The sequence below is a fragment of the Bos indicus x Bos taurus genome, chromosome 9, assembly GCF_003369695.1.
Source record: "Bos indicus x Bos taurus breed Angus x Brahman F1 hybrid chromosome 9, Bos_hybrid_MaternalHap_v2.0, whole genome shotgun sequence".
NCBI lineage: Eukaryota > Metazoa > Chordata > Mammalia > Artiodactyla > Bovidae > Bos > Bos indicus x Bos taurus.
In genome coordinates this window covers 43,523,196-43,550,960 of record NC_040084.1, presented here as the reverse complement: position 1 = coordinate 43,550,960, position 27,765 = coordinate 43,523,196, and the positions used below count along the sequence as shown (strand labels likewise).

The window sequence follows — 27,765 nt, the reverse complement described above, 5'->3', positions numbered from 1 at the left end:
TTCTCTGTGATATGAGATAAAGGTACGTGGAAGCCACTGTGGGTCCTGAGAGCCTGGTGGCTAGTGAGCCGACATTCTCATTTGAATTCTGATGTTGAAATGGGCAGGAACCTGCTGCTTGTGTCTCCAGGCATAATCAGGACTAGGGCAGTGCTCAACCTGGGTGCGCAGGCTTGTCTGCCTCAAGTCTGTACAGGAGCAATGTTTGCAAAATGCGATCCAGACGTGCAAGCTGAGGCAGAGAGCAGCATCTGAGGCTCCTGCCGCCTGCCAGGAACGGAGTGGTGTGAGGTGATGAAATGCTTGAAGGAGCAGCAACTTTCTCACAGTCTTCCCACTCCAACACACATGCACACACTCACTCAGTCCCAATCCAACAGTCTACTGGAGGCAGTGAAAAGTAAGGCTAAATTCCTTGGGACAGTAAAAACGAAGTGAGAAAGTCAGAGACCCAGAGGGTGGGAAAGGTGTTTGAAGCTGGATGAAAACCCAGAATAGTATAGGCCATGGAGAGTTAAAGTGTGAATTACCTGCAACACTCCCCCCTGCCTACTCCGGTTTGTTAGTTCCCTTGGAACTGCCCCTACCAGTCATTTCCTGTCCTTATACTGCTCCTCCTCCCCACCTTCCTTAGAAGCACATGTTCCTTCTCTGTGTCTCAGGTGACTTCCCTCATGTCTGTTCATATGTAAGTGTGTGTGTGTGTGTGACAGTCCAACATAACCAAAAGGAACAGAGCGGGAAAGGGCAGGAGAGAAATAGCACAGACATCACAGTGCATCTTCTGGTCCTGCCAGCTGTGCGTGGTGGGCACACTACTGTTCACGTTACAGTTTTCTCAAAATGAGGATGCTAGCTGCCACTTCACAGGGCTGTTAAGGGATACCTGGCACATGGTAAGTTCTTAAGAAATGTTAGTTGAAATAAATCATAGAGGAGGAAAAATAAAAGGCCAATAAGAATATAAAACATGTTCAGTGCCATTGAAAAGCAAAGAAATGCATATTTACCTAGTCCCTGTAAAATATAGCATGCAACAGAAGCGTATAAAATATAAATGTGAGGTATAATGAATCATTATAAAGCAAGCATCTCTAATAACTAGGTGTAGGTCGAGAAATAGCTTATTGCTGCCACCTTTTAAGTCTTCTGGGGGTCTCTTTCTGATCACATCCTCTCTCTTCCCTCACCACCGGGCCAGTAGTAGGGTAAAGGGAGTGGGGCTTTTGTCTCAGGAGCAAAGTTTAAGGGGATGTCAAAAAATTCAGTAATCAAGATAAATAATATTTCAATTCAATGTTATTATAATATTTTATACATAATTGTATGTATTTATTTTTGGCTGTGCTAGGTCCTTATTGCTGTTCCCAGGCTTTTCTCCAGTTGGGATGAATGAGGACTACTCTTTGGTTGCGGTGCACAGGCTTCTTATTGTGGAGGCATCTCTTGTTGCTGAGCACAGGCTCTAGGGCGCTTGGGCTTCAGCAGTTGTAGCCAGTGGGCTCTAGGGTGTGACCTCAGTAGTGGTGGTTCCCAGGCTCTAGAGCACAGGCTCAATAGTTGTGGCACACCAACTTAGTTGCCCTGCGGTATGTGGTATCTTCCCAAACCAGATATTGAACTTGTGTCCCCTGTATTGGCAGGCAGATTTTTTTTTACCACTGGACTACCAGGGATGTAAGTCCTTATTGCAATATTTCTAAAAGCAAAGGTTCATGAAAAAAATCCATGATGAACAAAATGTCAGTTTTTAAAATGAATACAGAATCTGCACCACAAGTGTTTAACTGCACTCTTAACTGTTATAATCACTGTGTGTGCATGCTAAGTCACTTCAGTTCAGTTCAGTCACTCACTTGTGTCTGACTCTTTGCAACCCCATGAATCACCGCACGCCAGTCACTTCAGTTGTGTCCAACTCTTTGTGACCCTGTGGGCTATAGCCCACCAGGCTTTTTCTGTCCTTGGGGTTCTTTAGGCACGAATACTGGAGTGGGTTGCCATGCTCTCCTCCAGGGGATCTTCCCCACTCAGGAATCGAACCTCTGTCTCTTAGTCTCCTACATTGACAGGCAGGTTCTTTACCACTAGTGGCACCTGGGGAGCCTGTTAAAATCAACATATCTCTCTCTGCTTTTCTTTATAATTTTACCACCTATGAATATATCCCAAGACAGTGTGAATTAATTTACGTGTTCTTAAATTTCATAGGAATGGAATGATATCCCATACTCTCATGGGGGTCTGGATTCTTTCAGTCAACTTTATGTTTATGAAATTCGTCCATGGCTTGTGCCACTGACGTATTCATTCTTTTCTGTTGCTGTATTCTGTTTTTTGAATGAACCACAGTGAATTTATTCATCCTGCTGTGGATGGGATCTGGGTCCATTTCTTGTTGAGGGATTTGTACAGGTAGCCTGCTGGGAATGTCCTAGTGCACGTGTCTTGGAACAATGTGCATGAGCCTCTCGAGGGACAGCAGTTTTCAAAGTGAGGTCTGGGGGCACTCCAGGGTTCCCAAGATCTCCCAGGGGAGTCCTTAATGTCAAAACTATTTTCGTAAAAGTGCTAAGATGCTATTTGCTTTTTACTTTCATCCTCTCGTGAGTGTACACTGGAGATCCAGAGGTAACATGACATGCAATGCTGTCTTGCCCTGATGGCTAGTGGAATGTGTGTCGTGAGTATTGTTGAACTTTAAAAACGGCTCAGTTTTCATTTCTAACCCTGAGAAATGTTGATGGATATAACCCATATAAACAATGGCTCTTGGGGGCCTTAATTTTTAAGAGTGTCAAGGAATCCTGAAAGCAGAATTTTGAGAACTGCTTGCTGCTCTAGAGAATATACTGATAATGCTCATAGGATATACATACCTTCTGTTCTATTAGATAAATGCCAAGGTGTTTTCCAAAGCAGTAGTACCAATTTACACTCACAGCAGCAGCATGTGAGCATTCCTATTGCTCCACAGCCTCTCTCATATTGGAATTATCACTCTTTTTAATTATTTTCCAATCTGATGGGTTTGTAAAGATATCTCTTTGTGGTTTTGCTTTTCATTCCCTTGATTACTAATTAGGAACATATCCTGTGCGAATAATTAAGAATGTGTATAGAGATAAGGTACAAATATTTTTTCTGCAGCCTGCAATGCATTGAAAATAACATAAATAAACTGTAGCCATTGTGGTACATTGACATGATGGAATTTAGTACAAGCATTAAAATATTATTATAGAAATGTATTTATTGAGGCACTAGTGGTAAAGAACCCACCTGCCAATTCAGGAGAGTTAAGAGACGCTGGTTCGATCCCTAGGTGGGGAAGGTCCCCTGGAGAAGGAAATGGCAACCCATTCCAGTATTCTTGCTTGGAGAATCCCATGGACAGAGGAGCCTAGCAGGCTACAGTCTATAGGGTCACAAAGAGTCAGGCACGACTAAAGTGACTTAGCACACACACATTTTATTGGCATGAATTCAGTGAAAGAATAATATACCAAATAGGAAGTACAAAATGCTATTATACAATGCCCTGACAAACAGCCAGACAGAGAAGAAAAAAGAGCCAGACAGAAAGAACAGTAATAGTGGTATTTTAGGATAGAAAAGATAAAGGATAATTTATATTTTCCTTGTTGTACTTGTTTATATATTCTGAGTTTTAAATACAAGTTATATATATATATTTATATATATTTAAATACAAGTATATATATATATTTATATATACTTTAATATGTATATTTATATATATTTAAATACAAGTGTGTATATATATATTGCCCAAAGAAAGGCAACGCCAAAGAATGCTCAAACTACCGCACAATTGCACTCATCTCACACGCTAGTAAAGTAATGCTCAAAATTCTCCAAGCCAGGCTTCAGCAATATGTGAACCATGAACTTCCTGATGTTCAAGCTGGTTTTAGAAAAGGAAGAGGAACCAGAGATCAAATTGCCAACATCCGCTGGATCATGGAAAAAGCAAGAGAGTTCCAGAAAAACATCTATTTCTGCTTTATTGACTATGCCAAAGCCTTTGACTGTGTGGATCACAATAAACTGTGGAAAATTCTGAAAGAGATGGGAATCCCAGACCACCTGACCTGCCTCTTGAGAAATCTGTATGCAGGTCAGGAAGCAACAGTTAGAACTATACATGGAACAACAGACTGGTTCCAAATAGGAAAAGGAGTACATCAAGGCTGTATATTATCACCCTGTTTATTTAACTTATATGCAGAGTACATCATGAGAAACAGTGGACTGGAAGAAACACAAGCTGGAATCAAGATTGCCAGGAGAAATATCAATAACCTCAGATATGCAGATGACACCACCCTTATGGCAGAAAGTGAAGAGGAACTCAAAAGCCTCTTGATGAAAGTTAAAGTGGAGAGTGAAAAAGTTGCTTAAAGCTCAACATTCAGAAAACGAAGATCATGGCATCCGGTCCCATCACTTCATGGGAAACAGATGGGGAAATAGTGGAAACAGTGTCAGACTTTATTTTTCGGGGCTCCAAAATCACTGCAGATGGTGACTGCAGCCAGAAAATTAAAAGACGCTTACTCCTTGGAAGGAAAGTTATGACCAACCTAGATAGCATATTGAAAAGCAGAGACATTACTTTGCCAACAAAGGTTTATCTAGTCAAGGCTATGGTTTTTCCTGTGGTCGTGTATGGATGTGAGAGTTGGACTGTGAAGAAGGCTGAGCGCCGAAGAATTGATGCTTTTGAACTGTGGTGTTGGAGAAGACTCTTGAGAGTCCCTTGGACTGCAAGGAGATCCAACCAGTCCATTCTGAAGGAGATCAGCCCTGGGATTTCTTTGGAAGGAATGATGCTAAAGCTGAAACTCCAGTACTTTGGCCACCTCATGCAAAGAGTTGACTCATTGGAAAAGACTCTGATGCTGGGAGGGATTGTGGGCAAGAGGAGAAGGGGACGACAGAGGATGAGATGGCTGGATGACATCATTGCCTTGATGGACGTGAGTCTGAGTGAACTCCGGGAGTTGGTGATGGACAGGGAGGCCTGGCGTGCTGCAATTCACGGGGTTGCAAAGAGTTGGACACAACTGAGTGACTGATCTGACCTGATCTGATATATATATATACACACACACATACACTGTATATATTAGTGTATACACTTTATATATGTATGTGTGTGAGTGTGTGTATGTACTTTAAGGTTTCCTTTCCTATTCCCTGTCTCTTCCCCAGAGACAGACATTTCATTTGATCCTCAAACAATCCAGAAGATGAGCATTTTAAAAACTGGATTTTGGGGGAGTCATTTGAGAAGAGGGCCAAGACTAGAGACAGGCCTTTTTCCTGTCTGAGAATTAACTGAGGGCCCCCCAAACTACTGGCTATTCCATTGTACAATGTTGTCTGGCAGTGTTGCTTGTAGGAGACTGAACAATTTCTGGAAAATATGGTTGATGTATGTGTTCCTTTGTAAGTATTTTTTGAGTACCTATTGGTACCCTACGTTGAGGAAGGAATAGGGACATAGTGGTGAACAAAGCTACATTCTTATTTTCATGAAACTTATACATTCTGTGAGGAAAGACAGACAATGAAGTAAACAAATAAATACTAAGTATGTTCAGTTCAGGTAATAATAAATGCTGTGAAGAAAAATAAAGGAGCATAAGGTTATAGGAAGTGAAGTGCTTATTTACATAGGGTGATCACGAGGTGTTCACTCTGCCTAGTTGCGTATCTTCTGTACATTATGATCTGGAAAGGATAATGTTGATAGGAGGGGGTAAACTTCAGTTTTCCTCCATTCTGGTCATGACGCATTGAAGACAAGTGCTTATAATCAATGATATGCCCAGTCCTGCGTGTCTATCGTATTCTATTTTCATCTCTATCTCACTGAGAATCATAAATTAATCCTGTTAGTTATCTACTCAGCTACTATAATTTAAACTTAGATTATGAAACATCAGCAAAACATCAGACTATTAATGATGGCAGCCATCACTTTCTTAGGCACTTGTTGCTTTTCAAAACATGTTCACATATATCACTTCATGTGAATTTCTCAATATCCTCAATGACACAAGAAGAATTTTTGAGAAGATAAATTATTTGATCCCCATTTAGTAGTATTCCTGAGTTCTTTTCATGAAAGCATGCATTTTGCTTCTTAATTTGAAATGAATTACCAGGAAGTCAATTAATTCTCACTAGAAATTGCAGAAAACTGAGATATTTCTGGGAAGTACATATGAACTGGAAAGAAATTTATTTTCTAGAAATAAATCTATTTTCTGCCATACTTTCAAATGTGGTTAAAATAACCTCAGGTTATAAAGTTTCAAGGTCACTAGAAGTCTCAGAGGCAACCTGGAGTCAACAGTGGGAGAGGGAGAGTGGGAGTCTGAGTGGGAGAGGCTTCTTCATTCTTTATGGAGCTATAACCTCTGAGTTCCTTCCCTCCTCCTGGTCCCAGCCACCATGGTGGGCTTGGCTGCCAGTGTTCCTGGTGGAGGCAGGCATGCTGCGTCAATCTCTCCTTGGCTGCCTCACCCTCGTCTCCCCAAATCTCTATCCCCCTCATCACATCATCTATGTATGAATGACCTAACTGGAAGTGAGCCCTTGGGAGTTGAGTGCTTGCATTCTGCAGTACACTGATGGTTTTGTAGTGTTTTGAAGTGCTTATTCTTGATCTCTGATCTGATTGTACAAGTCATTCTTTTTTTAAAATACATAAAGAACGTGAGAATATGCTTTCTTGGTTCCGAGTCAATAAGAAAGGAACTAATTTGACAATATACATTTCCATTTTTCAGTTTGGCTAAGCTTCTTTACTCCAGTTTAGAACTAGTCAGCCAGTGATTTGATTATACGCTAATCAAGATATGGGGCTTCCCTCATAGCTCAGTTGGTAAAGAATCTGCCTGCAATTCGGGAGATCTGGGTTTGATCCCTGGGTTGGGAAGATCCCCTGGAGAAGGGAAAGGCTACCCACTCCAGTATTCTGGCCTGGAGAATTCCATGGACTATACAGTCTATGGGGTGGCAAAAAGTCAGACACAACTGAGCGACTTTCACTTTCAATCAAGATATGTGCACAATCCAGGAGGTAGCAAGAAACAATTGCTATCCATTTCAAATTCCCATATCTTCTGTAAATTATACATTATATGCATTTGGGAAAAATATTCACCAAATGAGGATTATACATCTCTACTGTAAAGCAAATTAATTCAGCATGATAGAGAAAAAAAAAGTATTTAGGAGACTGTTCTCTTTACACGGAGAGAAGCATTGTGAGTTATCTGTTACTCATGGTTGAACATGTAGTAATTATTAGTCAGGGGTCCCGCATAGGGAAAGGCAGGGCACATTCAACCTGGTTGATTGAGTAAAGCAAGAGGGGCTACATATACAGCATGGCAGAGTTTTAAGGAAACCACAATTTCTTCCCTTGCAAGCCCTCTTCCAAGTCTCTGTCCCTAAATCTGTAATCCAATATTATGTCATCTTCTTAAAGAAAGCTCTCAAAATCATATGCTTCATGCCCTCCCCCACCCCGGTTCTATACCAAGCAAAGGATGGTGAAGCACTGCTGGGCCAGCACCACCGAGACCCTTTCCATCACAGGGCTAGAGGGGTGAGAGGAGGAAGCAATTCCTGGGATCTGAAAACAGAGTGTATCTGCAGAGGTGGTTCCTGACAGAGACCTTGGTCAGGCTGGACCACACCCAGCCCAAAGCCTAACTAGGAGAGGGAAAGGTGGGAAGAAAACAGCTTGACTTCACTCTAGTCCCTCCCGTTGATCTCCTGTCAGTGCCTTTTAAAGGCTGAACCTACCAAAATCAAAGGGTAAGGGAATCTGTTTCTATATTCCTCACAGAGAAGGGTGAAGAAAGGGACATAAACAGAAGTGCCCACTGTTTACAAAGGCACCTGATTCCACAGCCAGTGCTCCATCATAAGTGAGAGTTCGAGCCCCATCATTATTATATTGCACGGTCCAGGCAGAAGCATGTCACCCAGGTGTAACATACTCTATGTGGTCAGTATGAACATAAAAGTGGTATGTTAGTCATCTTCTGGGCTTCCTGTGTGGCTCAGCTGGTAAAGAATCTGCCTGCAAAGCAGGAGACCTGGGTTCGATCCCTGGGTTGGGAAGATCCCCCGGAGAAGGGAAAGGCTACCCACTCCAATATTCTGGCCTGGAGAATTCCATGGACTATATAATCCATGGGGTACAGTCCATGGGGTTGCAAGGAGTTGGACATGACTGAGTGACTTTCACTTCACAAGTCATATTCTAGGAAACAGAATCTTGTTTTCCTGAAAGTGAAACTCTTAGCTGCTCAGTTGTATCCAACTCTTTTAACCCGATGGACCATAGTCTGCCAGAGTCCTCTGTCCATGGAATTTTCCAGGCAAGAATACTGGAGTGGGTTGCATTTCCTTCTCCAGGGGAACTTCCCGACCCAGGGATCAAACTCAGGTCTCCTGCACTGCAGGCAGATTCTTTACTGTCTGAGCTAATATACTATCAGTTCAAATGGGAAAAGTTACTGAGCTAACTTTAAAAAGCCTGACTCATGTCTTAGGAATATTATCTAGATGTTTTGGACCGTGGTTTGCATCTTTAAGATTAAGAAGAAAATCTGGCAAAAGGCAGATTCTCAATGATTACTAGTGGAATGAATGAGTACAATACACACACACTTTAAGGTCTTGCCTTCCTTTCTCATTAATCATGTGTCAGTGGCTTCACAACCAGGTTTCACTTTGTTTCTGACAAATAGTAAATGACCTAAAGACAATTCTTAGCTGGAATTAGTAGTAACTTTTTAAAAGAAACTCTTTACTTCTTTAAACCCTCTGAAAGGGTGGAAAATACTTTTGGAATAATAAACTTGCAACTTTTTCCTAAAAAAAACTTTTTCCTTTCATATTCAGTAACGCCTCTTTTTCAGGACTCTGTTAAACCTGGGAGTTAAAAAAGAAAGTCTGCTCCTATTCTTTTACACAATAGTATACCTATAATTCTATTAATATACAACAGGATATGATTGCCATTTGTTTTGAAGTGACATCATTAGAAAAAACAAATATATTGAGGTTGTAAGTGGAGAAGTATGTGTCACATGAAGTTGAAAGGACAGAGACATTAAAGAAAAATCAAGGAGAACAGTGGTGAGCAGCAAGGATGGGGTAGGCACTGGGATGCTGACAAACATTGGAAACAGCACAGGGGCAGGCAAGCACTGCACCCCAAGAGACTGGGGAGCAGCGAGAGGCTCTGAAGTTCTGAGGCAATGTATTATTGGTTGCATCACATGAAATTGTACATAGATCAAAACTGAATGCAGTAATTTTCTATGCCTTTTTGAAAGAGCCCTGCTTATGTCTAAACCATGGGTCATTTAGTGCAAACCTTAGTCTACACTCGTATCAGCCACAGAAGAAATCACTATTATAGTGCAAATGTAGTAACAGAGGTCCATAGTTTGGTCTCCAGAACTGTTAGGCTATAGCTTAATTATATTTAGTATACTATAAGAGAAGGACGGGGAAGGCAATGGCACCCCACTCCAGTACTCTTGCCTGGAAAATCCCTTGGGCAGAGGAACCTGGTGGGCTGAAGTCCATGGGGTTGCACAGAGTCGGACACGACTGAAGTGACTTAGCACAGCATAGCATAGCATAAGAGAAGGAACTTGATAGCATGTGGAAAAAATATTTTAAAAGATACAATGAAAAGTGTCAGTGTTTAATAGGTCAAGGTGCACCATGTGAACACGTCTTCCTTTGCATTTTGTGTGTGTGTTCTATTATTTAGAATGGGCCATATATATTAGCACAAGCATTATCAAAAAGGTAGAGTGATGAGGAGGAGAGCAGATCATTTTTTTTCCCCCAGGAGAATGATTGCTTTACAGTGTTGTACAGTGATTTCCATTGTGCAATGAAATGAATCAGCTATATGTATACACGTATCTCCTCCCTCTTGGACCTCCCTCCCACTCATCCCACCCATCTAGGTCATCTCAGATCAGAGAGTGGAGCTTCATGTTTATTTGTCTTGTAACCTAATTCAACGTCAGATTTTCTATTCAGCTTTGACTATTTCTTTTTTCTCCCTCTTCCTCACTCCTCATTTTTGTCCTTTACTGGCCACAAGGTTCAAAAGTATATCTTACTTTTATTGAACAGAATTTTCTAACCCTTGTTTTTACATTTAAAAGTTGGTGGGTGAAGTGGTTTAAATTCCCATATTTTTTAAGCCACACGACTAAGGCTGTTTTTACAAAAGCCGTGCAGAAAAAAAGTTCCTTGCCAATGCAAACACATACACACATGTGCTGTGAACCTAAAATATTATCAAAGTGACAAGGCCAATTTTATCTTTCATAATAATGGCCATTGGTTTCACTCCTCATCATGGCTGAACTGGAGTTAAAGAGCTAAAATATCTTTCAGAATCAACAAAGTGAGCTTATAGGGAACCACAGTGTTTTTTCCCCCAGAAAAGTTACTTGTGTACATCACTGACCACATTTTAGCAGGAGGCACATGTGAATACATGTAAAAAGATCTTGATCTGCTTTCTTAGGTCATACGCAGGCTGGGAGCCAGCAGTAAACCTGAAGAAATTCAAGTTTGTGTGCCAGCAGTCATTCTGCATCACTGGGCAGAATCCTCACATGGACAGAACAGAGCTGCACATTCTTGACCACACTGAGTCTTGTGCAGAAAAAGGTTTCCATTCTGTTCTTGTTTTGTTTAGACCCAACCATGTTTATAGTTGTCGAAAGGGTGTTGGTGACTCCCTTTTGGAAGGGAGGGGGTGGTTACTAATTCTTTAGTAGCATGAAATAGTTTTCCACCTCTACTGTAAGTCCCTGTGCTAGGTGTTGGGAATACAGATAGATCTTTTTCTTGCTCAAAAGGAGCTTATTCCACCAGGCAAGGAGAAGGTGGGAAATATGATTTATTTTCAAACAGTATAATGTATTAGCTACATTTTCAAATAATATGCTCAACATATTTTCCTTCAACCTCCAAACATGATTTCAGGTGCATGCATGCATGCTCAGTCCTGTGACCCTATGTACTGTAGTCCGGCAGGCTCCTCTGTCCATGGGATTGGGGACTGGCAGATGAGATACTGCATGCTCTGCACCAGTAACTAGGATCAAAGAAAATTACTGTCTCTGTCTGTGTCGGCTTTTATACCCTGCTGCTGCTGCTGCTGAGTCACTTCAGTTGTGTTCAACTCTGTGCGACCCCATAGATGGCAGCCCACCAGGCTCCCCCATCCCTGGGATTATCCAGACAAGAACACTGGAATGGGTTGCCATTTCCTTCTCCAATGCATGAAAGTGAAAAGTGAAAGTGAAGTCGCTCAGTCATATCCGACTCTCAGCGACCCCATGGACTGCAGCCCACCAGGCTCCTCCATCCATAGGATTTCCCAGGCAAGAGTACTGGAGTGGGGTGCCATTGCCTTCTCCGTTTATCCCCTAGAAAATTTAAAAATTAGGTAATATTTCTAGGGATTGTAACTTTCCATAAACCGAATGCTTCTGAGTTTCAGACTCAAACTGCTAATTGCCCACAGCATTCTGTATAATATTTAAAAATACACTAATGATATAAGTTTGATTTCAGGTGAAACACTTCTGAATTTAAAGCAATGCCTTCAAGGTAATCTGAAAAAAACAAGAAAGCAACAAACTATTTTGCCTGTATGTCCTGTATTTGCACATTTTGGCATATTAACACTGTATCCTGTATTTCCTGACTTTTGGTTCCCCATCAGTGAGGAGATAGAGATCTCTGAAATTATGTATAATAATACAATGTAGCTTTTATTTAGTGGCAGCTGCTGATGATAGGTGCTGCCATACCAAGAAGGTTGAAAATCAGAGAACAGCACTGTGGTCTCCTTACTGATACACACCCCTCCTGATGAGCCACATGTAATGTTTGCCATGGCTGGATGGCATCACTGACTCGATGGACGTGAGTTTGAGTAAACTCCGGGAGTTGGTGATGGACAGGGAGGCCTGGTGTGCTGCGATTCATGGGGTCGCAAAGAGTCGGACACGACTGAGTGACTGAGCTGAACTGAACTGAATGTTTGCCATCAAGCACAGTAAAACAGATCACAGCACACAATCCATGGACCATTTCTAACACTGTCCTTTTGTGGACTGAGCTCATCCCAGTAGGGCAAGGGTGGTAGGAGGAGTCCAAGTGCATGTTCTACACAGTCAGGTGGGCAGAAAGGACAGAGTATAAAGCTCTCCAAAGGAGACTGCAGGATTTCAAGGCTCTGCTACAGTCTGAGAATGCTCAGGACCCTGACTAAGTGAGAAAGAGAGCCCTGTGGAAGCAGGAAGGAGTCTGATGGACTCCCATGGCCTCTTTGCAAAGCATTTCCCTTCGTAACAGGTGACCATCAAAGTCAAGGCCGAATACGCTGGGTCCCTGGCCTCCCATTCTATAGGTTTAGGACTCTAGGTGCAAAGGCTCCTACTTAAGGAGGAACTACCCTCTAGATAATTCCCAGGACGTCTCATTTTGTCTTCTATCTACCATACTTATTCTTCCTCCAGGAACACTGGGGTGAAATCACCTCTGGCTGAAAAGAAACGTTGTGTCCTGTTTTAAGAAGAGGTGTTTGTTCCTCAAAGATATAACTGTGAGCTTAGGAGGAATGATTCACTCTGCAGTCTTCTCAGAAGATCCTGCATAGAGATCTGATGCTGGAGATGCAGGGCCCCTCGGGGGAAGACAGCATTCCCCTGCAAATAAAGAAGTAGCTTTTGAAACAACTTGAGGCCCCCATTGATTAAGAACTGTGTATGAAATGTGCACCCGAGCCAGATGGACCGTGTTTCTGCTCTTTACTTCCCAGGGAAAAAGCTTCATTTTTAAGTCAACTTCATTAAGATAATTTACATATGAAAATTGTACCGTGTAAAGTGTACAGTTTGAGTTTTGAAAGCTATGTGCACATGTGTAACCATCACCACAATCAAGATTTAGAACACTGCCCTTATCCCCGGGAGTCCCTTTGTGCCTATTTCCAGTCACACCTCCTTGCCCACCCCACCCTCAGACAACCTTTGATTTATTGGTACTTTCTATGATTATAGATTGGATTTGCCTAGACATTGCCTAGAATGATATGTAAGTGGAACCCTTCTATACCTTTTGAGTCTGGCCTCTTCCAGTTAGCACAATGCTAATGAGATTCATCCATGTCATTACATGTTTTTAAAGTTCGGTCCCTTGTATTGCTGAGTAGCATTCTGTGTCCAGGTGTGCCACAATTAGTTTATCCTTTCACTGGCTGATGGACATTTAAGTTATTTTTCAGTTTATCATTATGAATGAAGCTATTGTGAACATTCACGTCAAAAGTTTGGAATTCAAGTAAGTTCAATAAACAGAGCAGCTTGACAGTTGACAAACTGGCTGCTCCTCTGGGGGAAGGAGGAGTCGAGTAGTTGATGAGACCAAATTACAAAGAACAATTGATTTTGTAAAAAGCAGCTATAGCCAAAAATGAAAAAAAAAAAAAAAAATGTACTGAACAGAGAAGACTGCTGATCAGACACCTTTCAGCTATATGGGAAAAATGGATTGATTGCAACATCATTGGTAGGACAGAATAATTTGTACACTAGTTTTTCTTTGGACACGGGCTAGAATTAAGCCAATAAGACTCAAACTTTTTCCTGGCTACTTCTATGTGCTATGCTTAGTTGCTCAATCCTATCCGACTCTTTTCGACCCCATGGACTGTAGCCCACCAGGCTCCTCTGTCCATGAGGATTCTCCAGGCAAGAATACTAGAGTGGGTTGCCATGCCCTCCTCCAAGGGATCTTCCCAACCCAGGGATCGAACCCTGGTCTCCTGCATTGCAGACGGATTCTTTACTGTCTGAGCCACCAGGGAAGTCCATGAAAAGTGAAAGTGAAAGTCTCTCAGTCGGCTCCGACTCCTTGCGATGCCATGTTCTATACAGAACATGGAATTCTCCAGGCCAGAATACTGGGGTGGGTAGTCTATCCCTTCTCCAGCAGATCTTCCCAACCCAGGAATCGAACTGGGGTCTCTTGCATTGTGGGCGGAGTCTTTACCAACTGAGCTATCAGGGAAGTCCATAGGATATGTTTAAAGGCCTGTCCAGGCACCAGAGACAAAGAGCTCCATTTCTAGAGTTAAAAAGACTACTGACTGTGGGACCTTAAGCAGGGATAAGAAACATTGGCAAATGAGCATAAAAACACTACCTATCTTAAGGACAGTCTCTGATAAGAATCTGTATAAATCACTTAGCAAGTCTAGCACATAAGGAAGGATTTACTATGTTTAAAAATCATGTAATACCTTTGACACATAGTGAAAGAGTCCAAACATATTCCTTAAGAAATGAGTATTTTAACTTTTTTCCCTTAAATTACACTGTGAATTCTTCTATGTTGTTTATATAACCACTGAATAATTGAATTATTAATCAATTTGGCTAGATTTTAAAAGCATATCAACTCAGTCACAAAATCTCTCTGTGGCCACAACATTCCATTGTCCATCTCCTCACACTGTAGCTGTTTAGTTCCAAAGTTCCCAACAGCTGCTTCTTCCACCTGAAGAATCACCTCTGGAGTTTGTCAGTAAATCTGATTCAGGAGCACTTCCTCATGAGCTCCTGTGGGAAGTGTGGTCTGCAGTCTACTCCCCTGGGCTAACTCTGGCTCGGGGTGCCCATTGCACCATCATGTCCTGTAGGGTGGGGTTGAGGGAGCTGGGGTTGGAAGATGAGGACCTGGGCTTGAATCCTGATATTGCCCCCACACATAACATAACCTGAAGTCTCTCAGCTGGGATCTTTCCTTTCGTCCTTTCGGCTGTAGGGTGACAAGCATCTCACGTTGCTGTTACAGAATTACATGATGTGACAGTAAGAGGGGGCTTCCCTGGTGTCTCAGTAAAGAATCTGTCTGCAATGCAGGAGACCTGAGTTTGATCCCTGGGTGGGGAAGATCCCCTGGAGAAGGGAATGGCAACCCACTCCAGTATTCTGGAGGAGCCTGGCAGGCCATAGTCTACGGGGTCGCAAAGAGTCGGACACGAATGAGTGACTAAGCACAGCACAGCATATAGTAACAGGGCTGTCTCAGTAAGTGCTTGTGGACCCTGTTAATTCCATGCTTTATCTTAGTCTTTCCTGTTTACCACCATCTCCAAAGTCCACTGGCTGCATATACTTCAAATGAAATGGAGCAGGCTTTAAAGAGTGATTCAGGAACTTCTCTTGTAAACAGTCAATATTGTAAAAACTGCCCTGAGTGTTCACCTTTCGGAAAAGGTGGGGCTCAAGCTAGCTCCTGGCTTTCAGGTGGAAGAGGTAATCTTAATATTAAATCTATTGTAGCCAGATGTGTGTGGGGTTGTGTTTCAATGGGCTTGTCACCAGGAATAGACTTCCCTCCGCTGGGAGCCAGGCTGGGTTCCCGCTTGAGCTCCGTCCCTCCGTCTCGCAGGCGGGCCTCCTGGTCTTCCTGCCCGCCCCGCCCCTCGGCTATCAGCTCTGTGCGCGCCGGGCGCCCATTGGCGGATTTGCTTTTATTGATTTGTTCTGAGCGCGCTCCTGGCTTTCCGCGCCAGTGCCAGGTGCCGGCCGTTTTGCCCCAGGCTATGGAACAGGAACGGGTTTTCCCCTTTATGGGCACGGGAACAGGGCGGCTCTCGCAGGTGGCCGGGGGTGGGGTGGGGTGGGGTGGGGGGGGGGGGCGGTGGTGCCCTTCCCATGGATAGGTCGGACCCTGAGCCCATTGGGTTGCCGAGGAACCGATCCCTGGCCGAGGCCGGCCTGGGAGAGTCCTTCGCTCTTCTGTCCTCCGTGACCTATGGCGGGGGACCTACAAAAGTGGTCACCCTGCACCTTTGCCCTCCCTCCAGCACCTGCCCCTATATTGACACCCAGGAACACCCCGCGGGAAAGAGCCTCTTGGGTGAGCTGGGCAGTGGCCAGCTGTGTTCCCTGGGGACCAGCCGGTGTTTGAATGTCCACGTGCTTCTCCCATTGGACCGGCGCAGCCTGGCCCTCTGAGAACCTCTGACTTGGCTGGGGGCACACCCACGTACTTGAACTCGATTTCTTAAGGTTTTTCAGTTGAACCCAAAGTGGCTTCTTTCTGTTCTGGAAGAGAAGACTGTTTTTCCTCGTTCTTCTTCCTGACTACAGAAAGAAGTGGCGGTATTTCAGGGGGAAAAAAATTTCACTTTTAACATACTTTAGCATGTTTACTGCTGCCCTGTAGGCAGACATGGCTGTTTGAAAATACATCTTTATGGGATTCCCTGGTGGCTCAGACAGTAAAGAATCTGCCTGCAATGCAGGAGACCCAGATTCAACCTCTGGGTCAGGAAGATCCCCTGGAGAAGGGAATGGCTACCCACTCCAGTATTCTTGCCTGGAGAATCCCATGGTCAGAGGAGCCTGGTGTGCTACAGTGCAAGGGATTACAAAGAGTGGGACACTACTGAGCGACTGAGGTATAAAGCAAAACATAGAACTGGGAGTTATTTATTTTGCATGGGTGATTATTTGGATGTTCTGAATTTTCTCTCATGATTTTCTTTCTATAGATAAAGGAAATGTTACTCTTCGGTAGCACCAAGCATAAATAGTGTTTGAGAAAAATTCAAAAAGTGAAAAAAATTATTTTGTTGGAATGAATGCGAAAATGTAACTCTCACATTCAATTAGAAACTCTAGCCTATTATCATTTTGGCTTGTAGTTCCATAATGTACTTACTATTAATACTTACTATTAATACTAATAGGAAAAGCAGGATTCTCACATCTGTCTCTCCCATCCCCTTTTATTTTTCAGTCCAGAGCACAACCACCAGAAGAGAACAAAAGGAAGCCAGTTTTGGGAAAACTTGGCACTCTGTTCACGGCCGGAAGGAGAAGGAACAGCAGAAATGGGTTAGAGAGTCCCACCAGCTCAAATACCAAACCAGGCTCTCCCAAAGAAGTAACCTCTTCCAGACTCCCGGAAAGAGAGACTGAGAAGAGTCAACCTCTGAGCGGCCAACCAACGCCAACAGACGCATGCGAGGAGGGTTCCCCACTGGAGAAGTGCCAGGAGCCGGAGGGTGAACACCCCGAGGGCTGCGTGCAGGCAGCCCCCCCGGACGCCAAGCGATCACCTGGCCGGGGCAGCCATGCAGCAGCGGCTGTGCAGCAGGGCCGTGAAAGTGATTCACCCCAATTAGAACCTCTGGAGGCAGAGGGAGAGACCTTCCCAGATGCCACCGCCACTGCCAAGCAGCTGCATTCCTCATTAGAGAACTCCTCCAAGCGGGAGAACGCAGAGGCGCTCATCCGCAGTCCCGGGGAGGACGCTTCGCCCGGTGCTGGCCGCGAGCAGGAGCCCACCCAGGGATCGAGGGGCGTGCCGGGCTCGCCCGCCGGGGAGCATCCCGCCGACGGGGCCCCTCGCTTGTGTGCCCACCGAGGCTCTCCGGAGCCCCAGGGTGGGCTGAGCCAAGCCCCGGAGGACTCTTCAGCTCCGCCGGGCGACCCGCTCGCGGAGGGTGCGGAGAACCGGGCGGGCTCAGCACCAGTCAACGTCAAAGCCGAGCCCCCGGGGCAAGACTGCCGACCCCGCGAGCGCGCCCACCCAGCCAAAGTGCTGACTCTGGACATCTACTTAAGTAAGACCGAGGCGGCACAGGTGGACGAGCCGGTCGTGATCAGCCCGGGGGCGGGAGATTGCGGCGATTGCGACGACATGGAAAAGAGGTCGAGCGGCCGCAGGTCTGGGAGAAGGAGGCGGTCGCAGAGATCCACCGACTCCCCCGGCGCTGACCCGCCGTTGCCCGACTGTGAGCCCCGGGACGACACGGTGTTCGAGGACGAGGTGGCGCCAGACGCGGCCGCCGAGAATGGCTGTGCAGAAAAGAAAGTGAAATCTCCTCCGCAGGCGGCCCCCAATGGGGGCGTTGCCTCCGCTGCCGGCCTGGAGTCCAAGTCCAGCCCCAGCCCCAAAGGGCAGCTCCGAGGGGAGCCGGAGCGGAGCAAACAGCCGCCGCCCGCCTCCTCCCCCACCAAGAGGAGGGGCCGGAGCCGCGTCCCCGAGGCTGTGCCCACCTCGCCCGCAGGCGGCCCGCGGCCTACGGCCAAGGACTCCCCTCTCAAGAGGGCGCCAGACCCCGTCCCCAGCCCGGCCGCCAAGGAAAGCGGGGAGGAGGCGGCCCGAGTCATCCCCCGGGAGCTCACGGTTAAGAGCAGCTCGCTACTGCCTGAGATCAAGCCCGAGCACAAGAGGGGGCCGCTCCCCCACCTCTTGGATGGCCGGGGAGACGGAGGTCGAAGCAGAGACTTGGGCAGATCGGCTGGAGGTTCTGACGCCTTTGAGGGCTTGAAGCCCAGGAACCACTTCGGTGTGGGCAGATCGACGGTGACCACGAAAGTGACCCTGTAAGTAACTGCGGGGTCACTTGCAACATTATCATTCATAAACTGAATAGACTCATTCTATTTGAATTCTTGGATAAGTAAGCTTAAGAGTTGGGTTGGGCCAGCCCAGTGGCTCTTGAGGGGCTCGGAGTCTTTGCATTCGTGGAGGAACTGCCTGTGCATTGAATTTTCTCCTGGGTGGTGAAACTGAGATGGTGAAGGAGTAGTTGACACAGTTAAGGTTTAAGAAGATGGCCCGTTCAGGACCCTAGTCGGTTGTTATTAATAATTCCTATTAATATAAGGCTTTTAAGTTCAATGAATGTAAAAGTAAGATATCTCTTGAGGTTCAGTATTTACATAATAGACGACCACGTGGCTGGATTGGCGCTCATTCTATTCTTTATTCAAAATATACACCAGCATTCCTGGGTGGAACATTCTTAAAATGTAAATGCAGTGAATTTGAAAACAGGGAGCAAACTCTAGTGTGTACAGTACACCCAGTAACTTTGACATGTGTGCGTTTACAAGAATTCACAGAACCTTTTATGGAACTTAGTGCATTATTGGCCTAAAGCTTAAAAAAAAATCTCTAATACAAGCATCTCCGTTGTTTCTTCCCCTTTATGATGTTAGGAAGTTTGGTGACATTCTTGCTCCCAGATCAAAAAGTATTTTTCAGTTATTGAAATGAAGAAAAATTAGTGTTTTTACTGGGAAGCTGTTTGACAAATGAAAGGACACATTAGAAGGATCAAGTTCAACAGCTGACTGTGACCACTGTGCTGTTAAGTGTATTGATTTTTCAAATATTTATTGAGTACCTTCTGTGCATGGTAGTGTGCTGGGAACTATGTGGGGAAAGCCACAACTGTGATTCACTGTATATTGCCTTTGAACAGTTTATGGCACAGTTCAGCACCCAAGATGCCGACAAATCAAATAATTATATGAGGTGATAATCTGATTAAACTGCCACATGAATGTTACCATCCCTAAGGCTGGGGGTGTGGAAAGGAGGAGGAAATCACTGTTGATTTTTTTTTTTTTTTTTTTGGAGGAAGTGGGATTGTGCCTTGATGGTGAGTGAAGTCTGTATAGGCAGACAGGACAGGGAGGGCACCCTATAAAACTCAAGACTCCCCCTTTCCCTACCAACTCTCCCCTATCTCTCAGTCAGCAAATGTGAAAATGAGTATCTAAACTGCTCAAGGTGTTTTCCTATATTCACACATTTTTTAAAGCTGAGACTTTCCCAACATTATGATTCATGAACTGAACAGATTCATTCTGCTTGAATTCTTGGATAAGTAAGCTTAAGAGTAGGAGGTCTGCTTGGTAAACACTCACGAGGAAAACCTGCTTAATGAATAACTTGAGCTACCTCACCCAGCTGCCAACCTGGAGCACTTTGATGGAGTCAGCAATTTATTCTGTAAGAGCAGCCTTGGAGAAATAACCTGAGTGAATGATGCCCATTATTTGTAGAAGGCCAGTGTGACTGAACATTCAGACCTCCTAAGTGTGAGCCTTAGAGACATGTTGTTGTGTACTGATTAAGGACGCTTCTTGTCTTCCAATCAGAATACACCAGTGGAAAAACCAGAAATGTTACACTGTTAAGGGATAGGGTAAACAAACAAAGCCTCTTACATGAAAATCTTCATGTGCTGTTTCCTGTAATAGAACTAAACCAAATGTCCTTTTCTAAGGAATAATTATTTTCTACCTAGAATTTTCCTTTCCCAGAGGCTCAGTTTAATTCTGTTTTGTACATGGCCTTGCACTTGGTGAACTGGCCAACGATTGGAATGGAGACTTAATAATTCTTTCCAGTCCTTTGACCCATTTCCATTTGACTGATGGATTTTTTTTTTTTCAGATCCTTTAGTTTTTCCTCTGATTGTATTTCAAGTAGAAGTGTTGCTCAGATTATAAAAACAACTTGAATCTGAAATTTTAGAGTTAAAACTATTTTATATTCCCTGAAAAATAATCACTATGAAGAAGCATGTTTATTGATGCTGTTAGAGAAATTATGTTTTCAGTTCTCTACCAAGTATTGAATGTTGAGATTCTTAAAACGGTATGTTTAGAATAAGGAGAATTTTCTTTTCATATTATATTCACAGGTTCTTAGACTTCAGGGTATTTTCCCTTCTCACATCTTAATGAAGGCATTACAACATGAATTATAGGAGCCTTCCTTTTAATCAGTTTGAACCAGGTTAATTGTAGTGACTCTTGGTAGCAGAAGTTAATAGCACAGAAAGTTTGGTTGTAAAATGTATTTTGATCTTCATGTAAATCTTTAATGTGCAGATATGTGTGTCCTGTCCTTAATGTAGCTTACTGGCTAACTTAGAGTGTTTTCCATTTACATCATAAGGTCTGCTTTGATGTTTGACTAAGTTCCTTGAGGTGATCAGTGAGAATTTTTAAAATATATATTCCCTGATATGTGAACATCCCTTATTAACTGATAACATTTGTAAGTTCTCTTACTTATCTCACTGGCTTTAGAATTTAAGGAAGTGCTTATAAGTTAATTTTTCTTCTAAATTTCAGATATGGGTCCACCATGGGGGAGCCTAGATATCTCAAGATACAGGAGAAAGCAATGCCTGGGAGAAATTCATGAGAATATAGCAAATTTAGTATTTAACTAAAAAATTAAAAAAGAAAATCTAATTCTAAATGCTGTATTTAGGAAGGACTTCTCAAGTCTTCTCATTCTTCTCATTTTATCTAGAAGGATAAGGTGTCATCATCCAAAGTCATCCTGCCTGTTCCTTCAAAGGGCTCATCAGGGCCACCTTCTTGAAGGCCAGTGAGTCCATGCAGGAGACAGTGTGAGATCTTAATATTTCTCTACTTTGTATTTTCTTTATCAAGATGGCCTCTAAAGTATGATTATCTTATAGATCTCATGATAATTTACTGGCTCCTTGGCTCATAAGACTGGAGAGAACTAGAGAAGGTTACTGTTTTCCTGGGAAAACAGGATAGAAGCGTTGTTAGGAACATGGCATCTGAAACAAGAACACCTGGCTTCTGTCACTTAATAGCTGTGTGACTTCAGGCAAATTACTTACCTTTTCTAGACCTCAATTTCCTCATCTTAAGAGAGAATGTGTAAAATTGCACATGAGGCAGGCCATAGCAAGTGCTTGGCCATTAGTGAATGTTAGTGGCTGTTATCTCTTACCTTTTATAAACCACTAGACCAATGATTTAGACATATTTTTGTTTTTGTTTTAGAGTCTGTTCTTCTTGGAAAGCTTATGTAAAAGTGACATATGTAATAGATAAGTCAGAGTGATTCTAGTTGAAAGGAGGGTTGCTGGCCAGCAGTTCCATCCCCCAGTCTCTACTGTCCCTAACGGCAACCCTTGAAGAGAACTACAAGGATGTCTTCAACCATAATATGTGTGTGTGTGTGAACCAATTCTGTTCTAAACTATCTAGTTTTTCGTTTGTTAGTTTTTATAGAGAAGGTAGAGTCCAGAGAGCTAAAGTAACTTGACCAAGTTCACCCAGATAATTAGCGTAAGAGCCAGAGCACATTTTTTTTCCTCAGAAAGAAAACTGTATACATTCAAAGACTTTTAATTTCATGGGCTTCCCAGGTGGCCCTAGTGATAAGAACCCACCTGCCAATGCAGGAGATGTAAGGGACATGGGTTGATCCCTGGGTCGGGAAGACCCACTCCAGCATTCTTGCCTGGAGAATCCTGTGGACGGGGGAGCTTAGCGGGCCATGGTCCAAGAGGTCACAGAGTCAGACATGACTGAGGAGACTTAGCGCTGCACAACACAATTACACCCAAGAAATGTGAGAAAGGGAGGAGAACAAATGGTGGCAGAACCAACAGTTGAGTAATGATGAGTAAGTTATGGCACATCTATACGCTGGACTTTTACGTGCAGACGTTATAAAGACTTTTCAAATAAGTTTTTAGTAACTTGAAAAATGTTAAATTCAAGGGGAGGTGCCAAACTCTATAAACAGACTAATCTCAATTTTGTTGAAAATATTTCCCTATGCATACAAAAAAGACAGGAAGTGTACTAGAATGTTGACAGGGATATTGTTTGAGTGGTTAGGATTATGAGTGATTTTTTGTCTTTATATTTTCCAAATGGTCTCTAGTGAACACACTTTATGTAATCAGAAAAATTTTATGGAGGAAGGATGAAGGGAATAAACTGTTTGAAGAGGTAAATAATAAATATTTTTTATAATCCAGCTCTTTGAGATAATGAAAATTAAAAAGTTATGATAAGTAGTACAGTTGGTTCTGGGGAAAATCATACATATTTAAAGTATGGGAGTGCATGAAGTATTCAAATTTGTTCTAATGTTCTTTGGGCCAACTCTAGTGCCAAGCACTGTGCTTATGATAAACTTGTTAACCTCTCACCTCTAGAGTTTCTTAGCTGTATAATTTTCTCATCCCTCATAAGAAAGCGAAACATCCATTAAAGATAATTGACAGTATATATAGGATGGTTTAAAAATAATTTCATAAAATGTTACCTATCAGATGTTGGCTTTTCAGTTTTGTAGTAAATTGCTGTGTTTGCTTTAAAACCTAGGTCAATAAATTTATCTTGATACTGTTTTATTCTTGCAGCCCTGCCAGGCCCAAACACGTGGAACTAAATCTTAAAAACTCTAAGAATCTTGACAGTTTGGGAAGTGAGCATAATCCATTTAGCCAGCCAGTTCACAAAGGAAACACTGCCACCAAAATCTCCTTATTTGAAAACAAGCGGGCAAACAGCAGCCCAAGACACACTGACATTCGAGGTTTGAAGAACACTCCTGCGTCTAATAAAACATTTGTCGAGAGGGCAAAGCTGAATTTAGCCAAAAAAGCCAAGGAAATGGAGCTGCCTGAAAAGAAGGTGATGCCAAATAGTCACCAGAACGGTGTGCCGGGGAAGCTGTCATCTGCAGAAGCCAAAGTGATGCTTCCTGAAGAGGAGACTCCTGTTTCTCAGCTTTCCCAAGGTGATAAGGTAGTTGTGCAAACAGATGCTGGCTGCCCTTCCGAACCAGTGGTTGCTGCTCTGACTCCCGTTAAGGACCAGGAGATCTTAGGAGAGAATGACTCCAAGGCTGCTAACAGCAAAAGACTTGAACTTGAAAATATGACTAATATGGCAGAAAACACCCCTGCCATTCTTGATACCAAAGATCCGCCTCCAACAGCCATACCAAACCCGCAGCCTGGATTTTCTGACTCACAGCCCCCAGCTGAGTCATCTAATGGGCCTTCTCTGTCACTGGCTGCCCCCATTCCTGCAGATGATACCAAAGACACATGTGCTCAAGCTCCTGTAAGCAGTTCTCTGTGCACTGATCTCAGAGAGTCAGAAAGCCATAATGGATGTACTCTGCCTGTATCTCATCATAATAATGAGACAATGCCCCCCTCCAAACTTGCAGGAGGAAGAGAAGGAGGAGGGGAGACAAGCCCTCCTTTGTCCCCAGAGCACAGCCCGCAAGCTGTGGGAGATGAGTGTCCATCCAAGGTCCTAGTCCAGGTCAGGTCCTTCGTGCTCCCTGTGGAGAGCATGGAGGGGGTCTGCTCCCAGATCATCACAGAAAGCTCTGAAGTTAGAGAAGCACAGTTGCCAAGCTGTCACAATAATGAACTCCAAGTGGTTTCCGTTGCAAGTGGTGCTCCCCAGAAAGAGGAAGTACAGGGCAATACGGGCACATCACCCAAACACATTCACTGCAAAGAGGAACATATAGTAAAATCTGGCGCACAAGTCATGCCGCCTGAATCAGAAGCAACTCTGCCTGTCCAGGCTCAAAGTGAGGACAACGAAAAACCCCTGAAGGCTGAATCCACCGCCACCAGCCTCCCTGACAACAGAAGTCATTTAGAAACCCCCCAAAGACCCAGTCAGAGTGCTGTGAATGGCCAGGGCAGTCCTGCCAGTCTTTTGAACATCTCTGCTGGTAGTGATGATAGTGTATTCGATTCTTCTTCTGACATGGAAAAATTCACTGAGATTATAAAAAAGATGGACAGCACTGTGTGTATGCCCCAGAAGAAGAAGAAGACCAGGCTACCAAACTCCCCTGCCCCTCACTTTGCCATGCCACCTATTCACGAGGACAATTTAGAAAAGGTGTTTGATCCCAACGTGTTTACCTTTGGTTTGGGGAAGAAAAAGGAAGGCCAGTTGGAAATGTCACCAGCTTTACATTTGATGCAGAATCTTGACACCAAATCCAAACTGAGGCCCAAACGATCATCCACTGAACAGAGTGTCCTCTTCAAGTCCTTGCAGACTCATACTAATGGGAAAGATGAGCCCCTGGCAGCTCCAGAAGTCAATGACAAAGAGAACAAGGATGTCCAAAATGGTGGAGTCAAGAGATCGAGGCTAGAAAAAAGTGCACTTTTCTCAAGCTTGTTATCTTCTCTACCACAAGACAAAATCTTTTCTCCCTCTGTAACATCAGTCAATACCATGACCACATCTTTCGGTACTGCTCATAGCAGTTCTCTTTCTCGACCTTCCGTGTTGCAGCTTGTGGCTGAGAGTGCCCCACCCTGTAGTACAGAGAAAGAACAACCAAGTCTGCCAGCCAGTAACTTAAAGGTCTTCAATTTCAACTCGTCAGATACGTCTCATTCGGCATTGAAAAGTCTGAGCCCCATGGAAAAGTGCCCGCAAAAAGAGGAAACCAAAAAGGATCTGGATCTGCAAAGCAACCTTCCCATGTCAGAAACTAAATTTTCTGAATTTTCAAAACTGAAGACCAACGGTGATACGTCTAATCATACTGAAAGTGTTCTTAAATCAAACTTGCCGAGCTATGGAAGCAGTGACACAGACTTCACTGGTCTCTTCAAAGCCAGCCGGTTTGACCCAAGCATTTCTTTTTCTGGAATGGCATTATCAGATACAACAGTAAGTAGCAACTTATCAGATACAACAGTAAGTAGCAACATAGTCTCATTTATTTGAGGTAGTTAAAAAATCAGAGGAAAAGCGGGGTGATGAGCAATTCATGTTATTTGTTTAAAAACGGTTATGCTCCTGTACAATAATTTCTTAACTCATTCATCACATTTGAAAATCTACTATATGTACAATGGAGGTTAAAGTTCAAGAGAAAAGGTACTTGGATACTGTTCTCAAGGCATTCATACTCTAGCAGGGAAAAATAAGCTACAAATATTTTAGGGCACTTGCGAATTTATATGTTGTATTGTGAAAGGTATAGATAAGGTACCTTGAGAATTCAGAGACAGGGTGTTTTTTCTTCGGTAGTTCTGTGTAAAGATGCTCAACACTATACTTGGAATTTAGTGAAGATTTGTGAAGGCTTCCTTTATCTTGAACCCCCACCCCCTGCCCCCACCAAAGAATCTTATTCCTAATCCTTTCTTTTGCACTTTGAGATTCGCTCTTTCTTCCCCTACATAGGAGTCCATGTTTATCCCACATGGCTGAGAAAATGTTTTCTCTTTATTTGGAATTAGTTTTCATTAGGGAAATATTTTTTCTTGCAAAGCTGTTGGGGAATAAAGAATTCGGTTTACATTGGTGCTTTCCTGTAATATAGTAGAGAGGATGGCAAAATATGATTTTGATTTCTCCATCTTTTTTCTGACTGCTATAAGTTGTTTTCTTTACTCAATTTTTGACATCCATTTGTGGTTTTCATTTACGATGCTTGATACTCAAGTTGAAAGAGGGAAGAAGATGATAAAGTTTAGAACTCAGCTCTGCTAAGCCCAGAAACAGAAGTGGGAACTGTATTCCTGTTGCCCACCCTGTGAACCAGGCTACCTGGCAAGTGAAGATGAGAACCAGGCAGAAAATATCCTGCCCCCTTCCTCATTTGTACAGGGCACTGCCCCATTTAAATTTGTTGTATTGTTTTTTGCTACAAGCCTATCATGGAATATAATTCTGGAACCTCTTTCAAAAGGGTAGTTGAACTTTCAGCAGAGGCTCAGATCTCTTTTTTCAAAAGATTTCAAATTTTTTACTCCTAGGATGCCATACACACATACCCACCCACCCACACACACACATCTAGATGTAGATATACAATAAGACTTATTAAGGACCCCAAAGAGCTTTTGTTCCCATGGGTTATGCCTACTGGAATCTATTATAGTAGAAATTAATACTGAGGACTTCCCTGGTGGTCCAGTGGTCAAGATTTCAGCTTCTACAGGGCTTGGGGCATGGGTTTGATACTTGGTTAGAAAGTAACATCCCATATGCCACATGAAGGAAAGTTACATGGCTCAAAATTGCCTGGAGTTAAAACTCCCCACCAGGTCCTCCCCACCATTCTATGAAAAACAACTCTCACCTGAAGGGAAAAAAAAAAAAAAAAACAAACAGACATTAAGGTTGATTACGCCCAGCTCCCAGCCAGTCTGGCCTCTGGCCGATCTCCAGAATTCCTTGCCCCAGCTGTTTAGGAGATAACTACTCCGAACAACCTTGGAGAAGAACAGGCCCCCTTAAGAGAGTAGATTTCCACATATATGCCTATATATACTTATTCTTTTCTTGGGTTAGTGCAGGAGCTCACTAATCTGACTGCTGCCCGTTCTCGCCTCATTAAAGGTGATCTGTTCCTGTAAAGTGCTGGTCTCGTTCTTTTTCAGAACCTCACCTTCTCTAACTCCCTTACCCGTACACCATGCGGTCCAGCCAGTAAAAAAAATAAGTAATTAATACTGAGAAAAATTTAAAACAGAACACACAAATGCACATTCCAGTATCCACCAGAACAATGATGTCATCACGTCATGGACCCTCTGGAAAATTCTGCTCTATACCTGTGAGAGAAAGTGAAAAAGACAACCTCTTCTAATTATGAAAATCATTTTGACCTCATGGACTCTCTGCAAGGGCACTGGGGACCCTCCAGCGACCCCTGGATTGCACTTTGAGGACCACTGCTGTAAACAAATAAAACTGAATCAGCCTATAGCACTTAGAAATCATGCAATTTTTAAGTATTTGTCTCAAGCACAAAATTGCCACTGGTCCAGCCTTATTCTCTCTCCTTAATCATTCTTAGATCACTTCTCTTATTTAACAACAATCCGGTGAGTCTGACAACAGAGTACACAGTTTCACTATGGAATCTCTTGAAAAACCCAGTCAAGTGGAGTGAAAAAGAGAAACAGAGTACTTTATACTTTCTCTAGGCCTTTTTATGATTAAAAAAATTTTTTTGTTTGTTTTTCTTTAGGTCTTGGGCTTTGTTGACTGT

The 27,765-nt window shown here is 43.4% G+C and overlaps 1 protein-coding gene across 1 annotated transcript in view; it reads left to right on the top strand.

Annotated features, from left to right (window-relative positions):
• The window catches only part of CRYBG1 (crystallin beta-gamma domain containing 1), a 232,260-nt gene that overhangs the window by 162,103 nt on the left and 42,392 nt on the right, over positions 1–27,765 (top strand). Inside the window, exons 3-4 of the mRNA XM_027551299.1 lie at positions 16,915–18,509; positions 23,129–25,430. Of these exons, the coding sequence (XP_027407100.1) occupies positions 16,915–18,509; positions 23,129–25,430 (3,897 nt within the window). The remainder of the gene's footprint in view (positions 1–16,914; positions 18,510–23,128; positions 25,431–27,765) is intronic.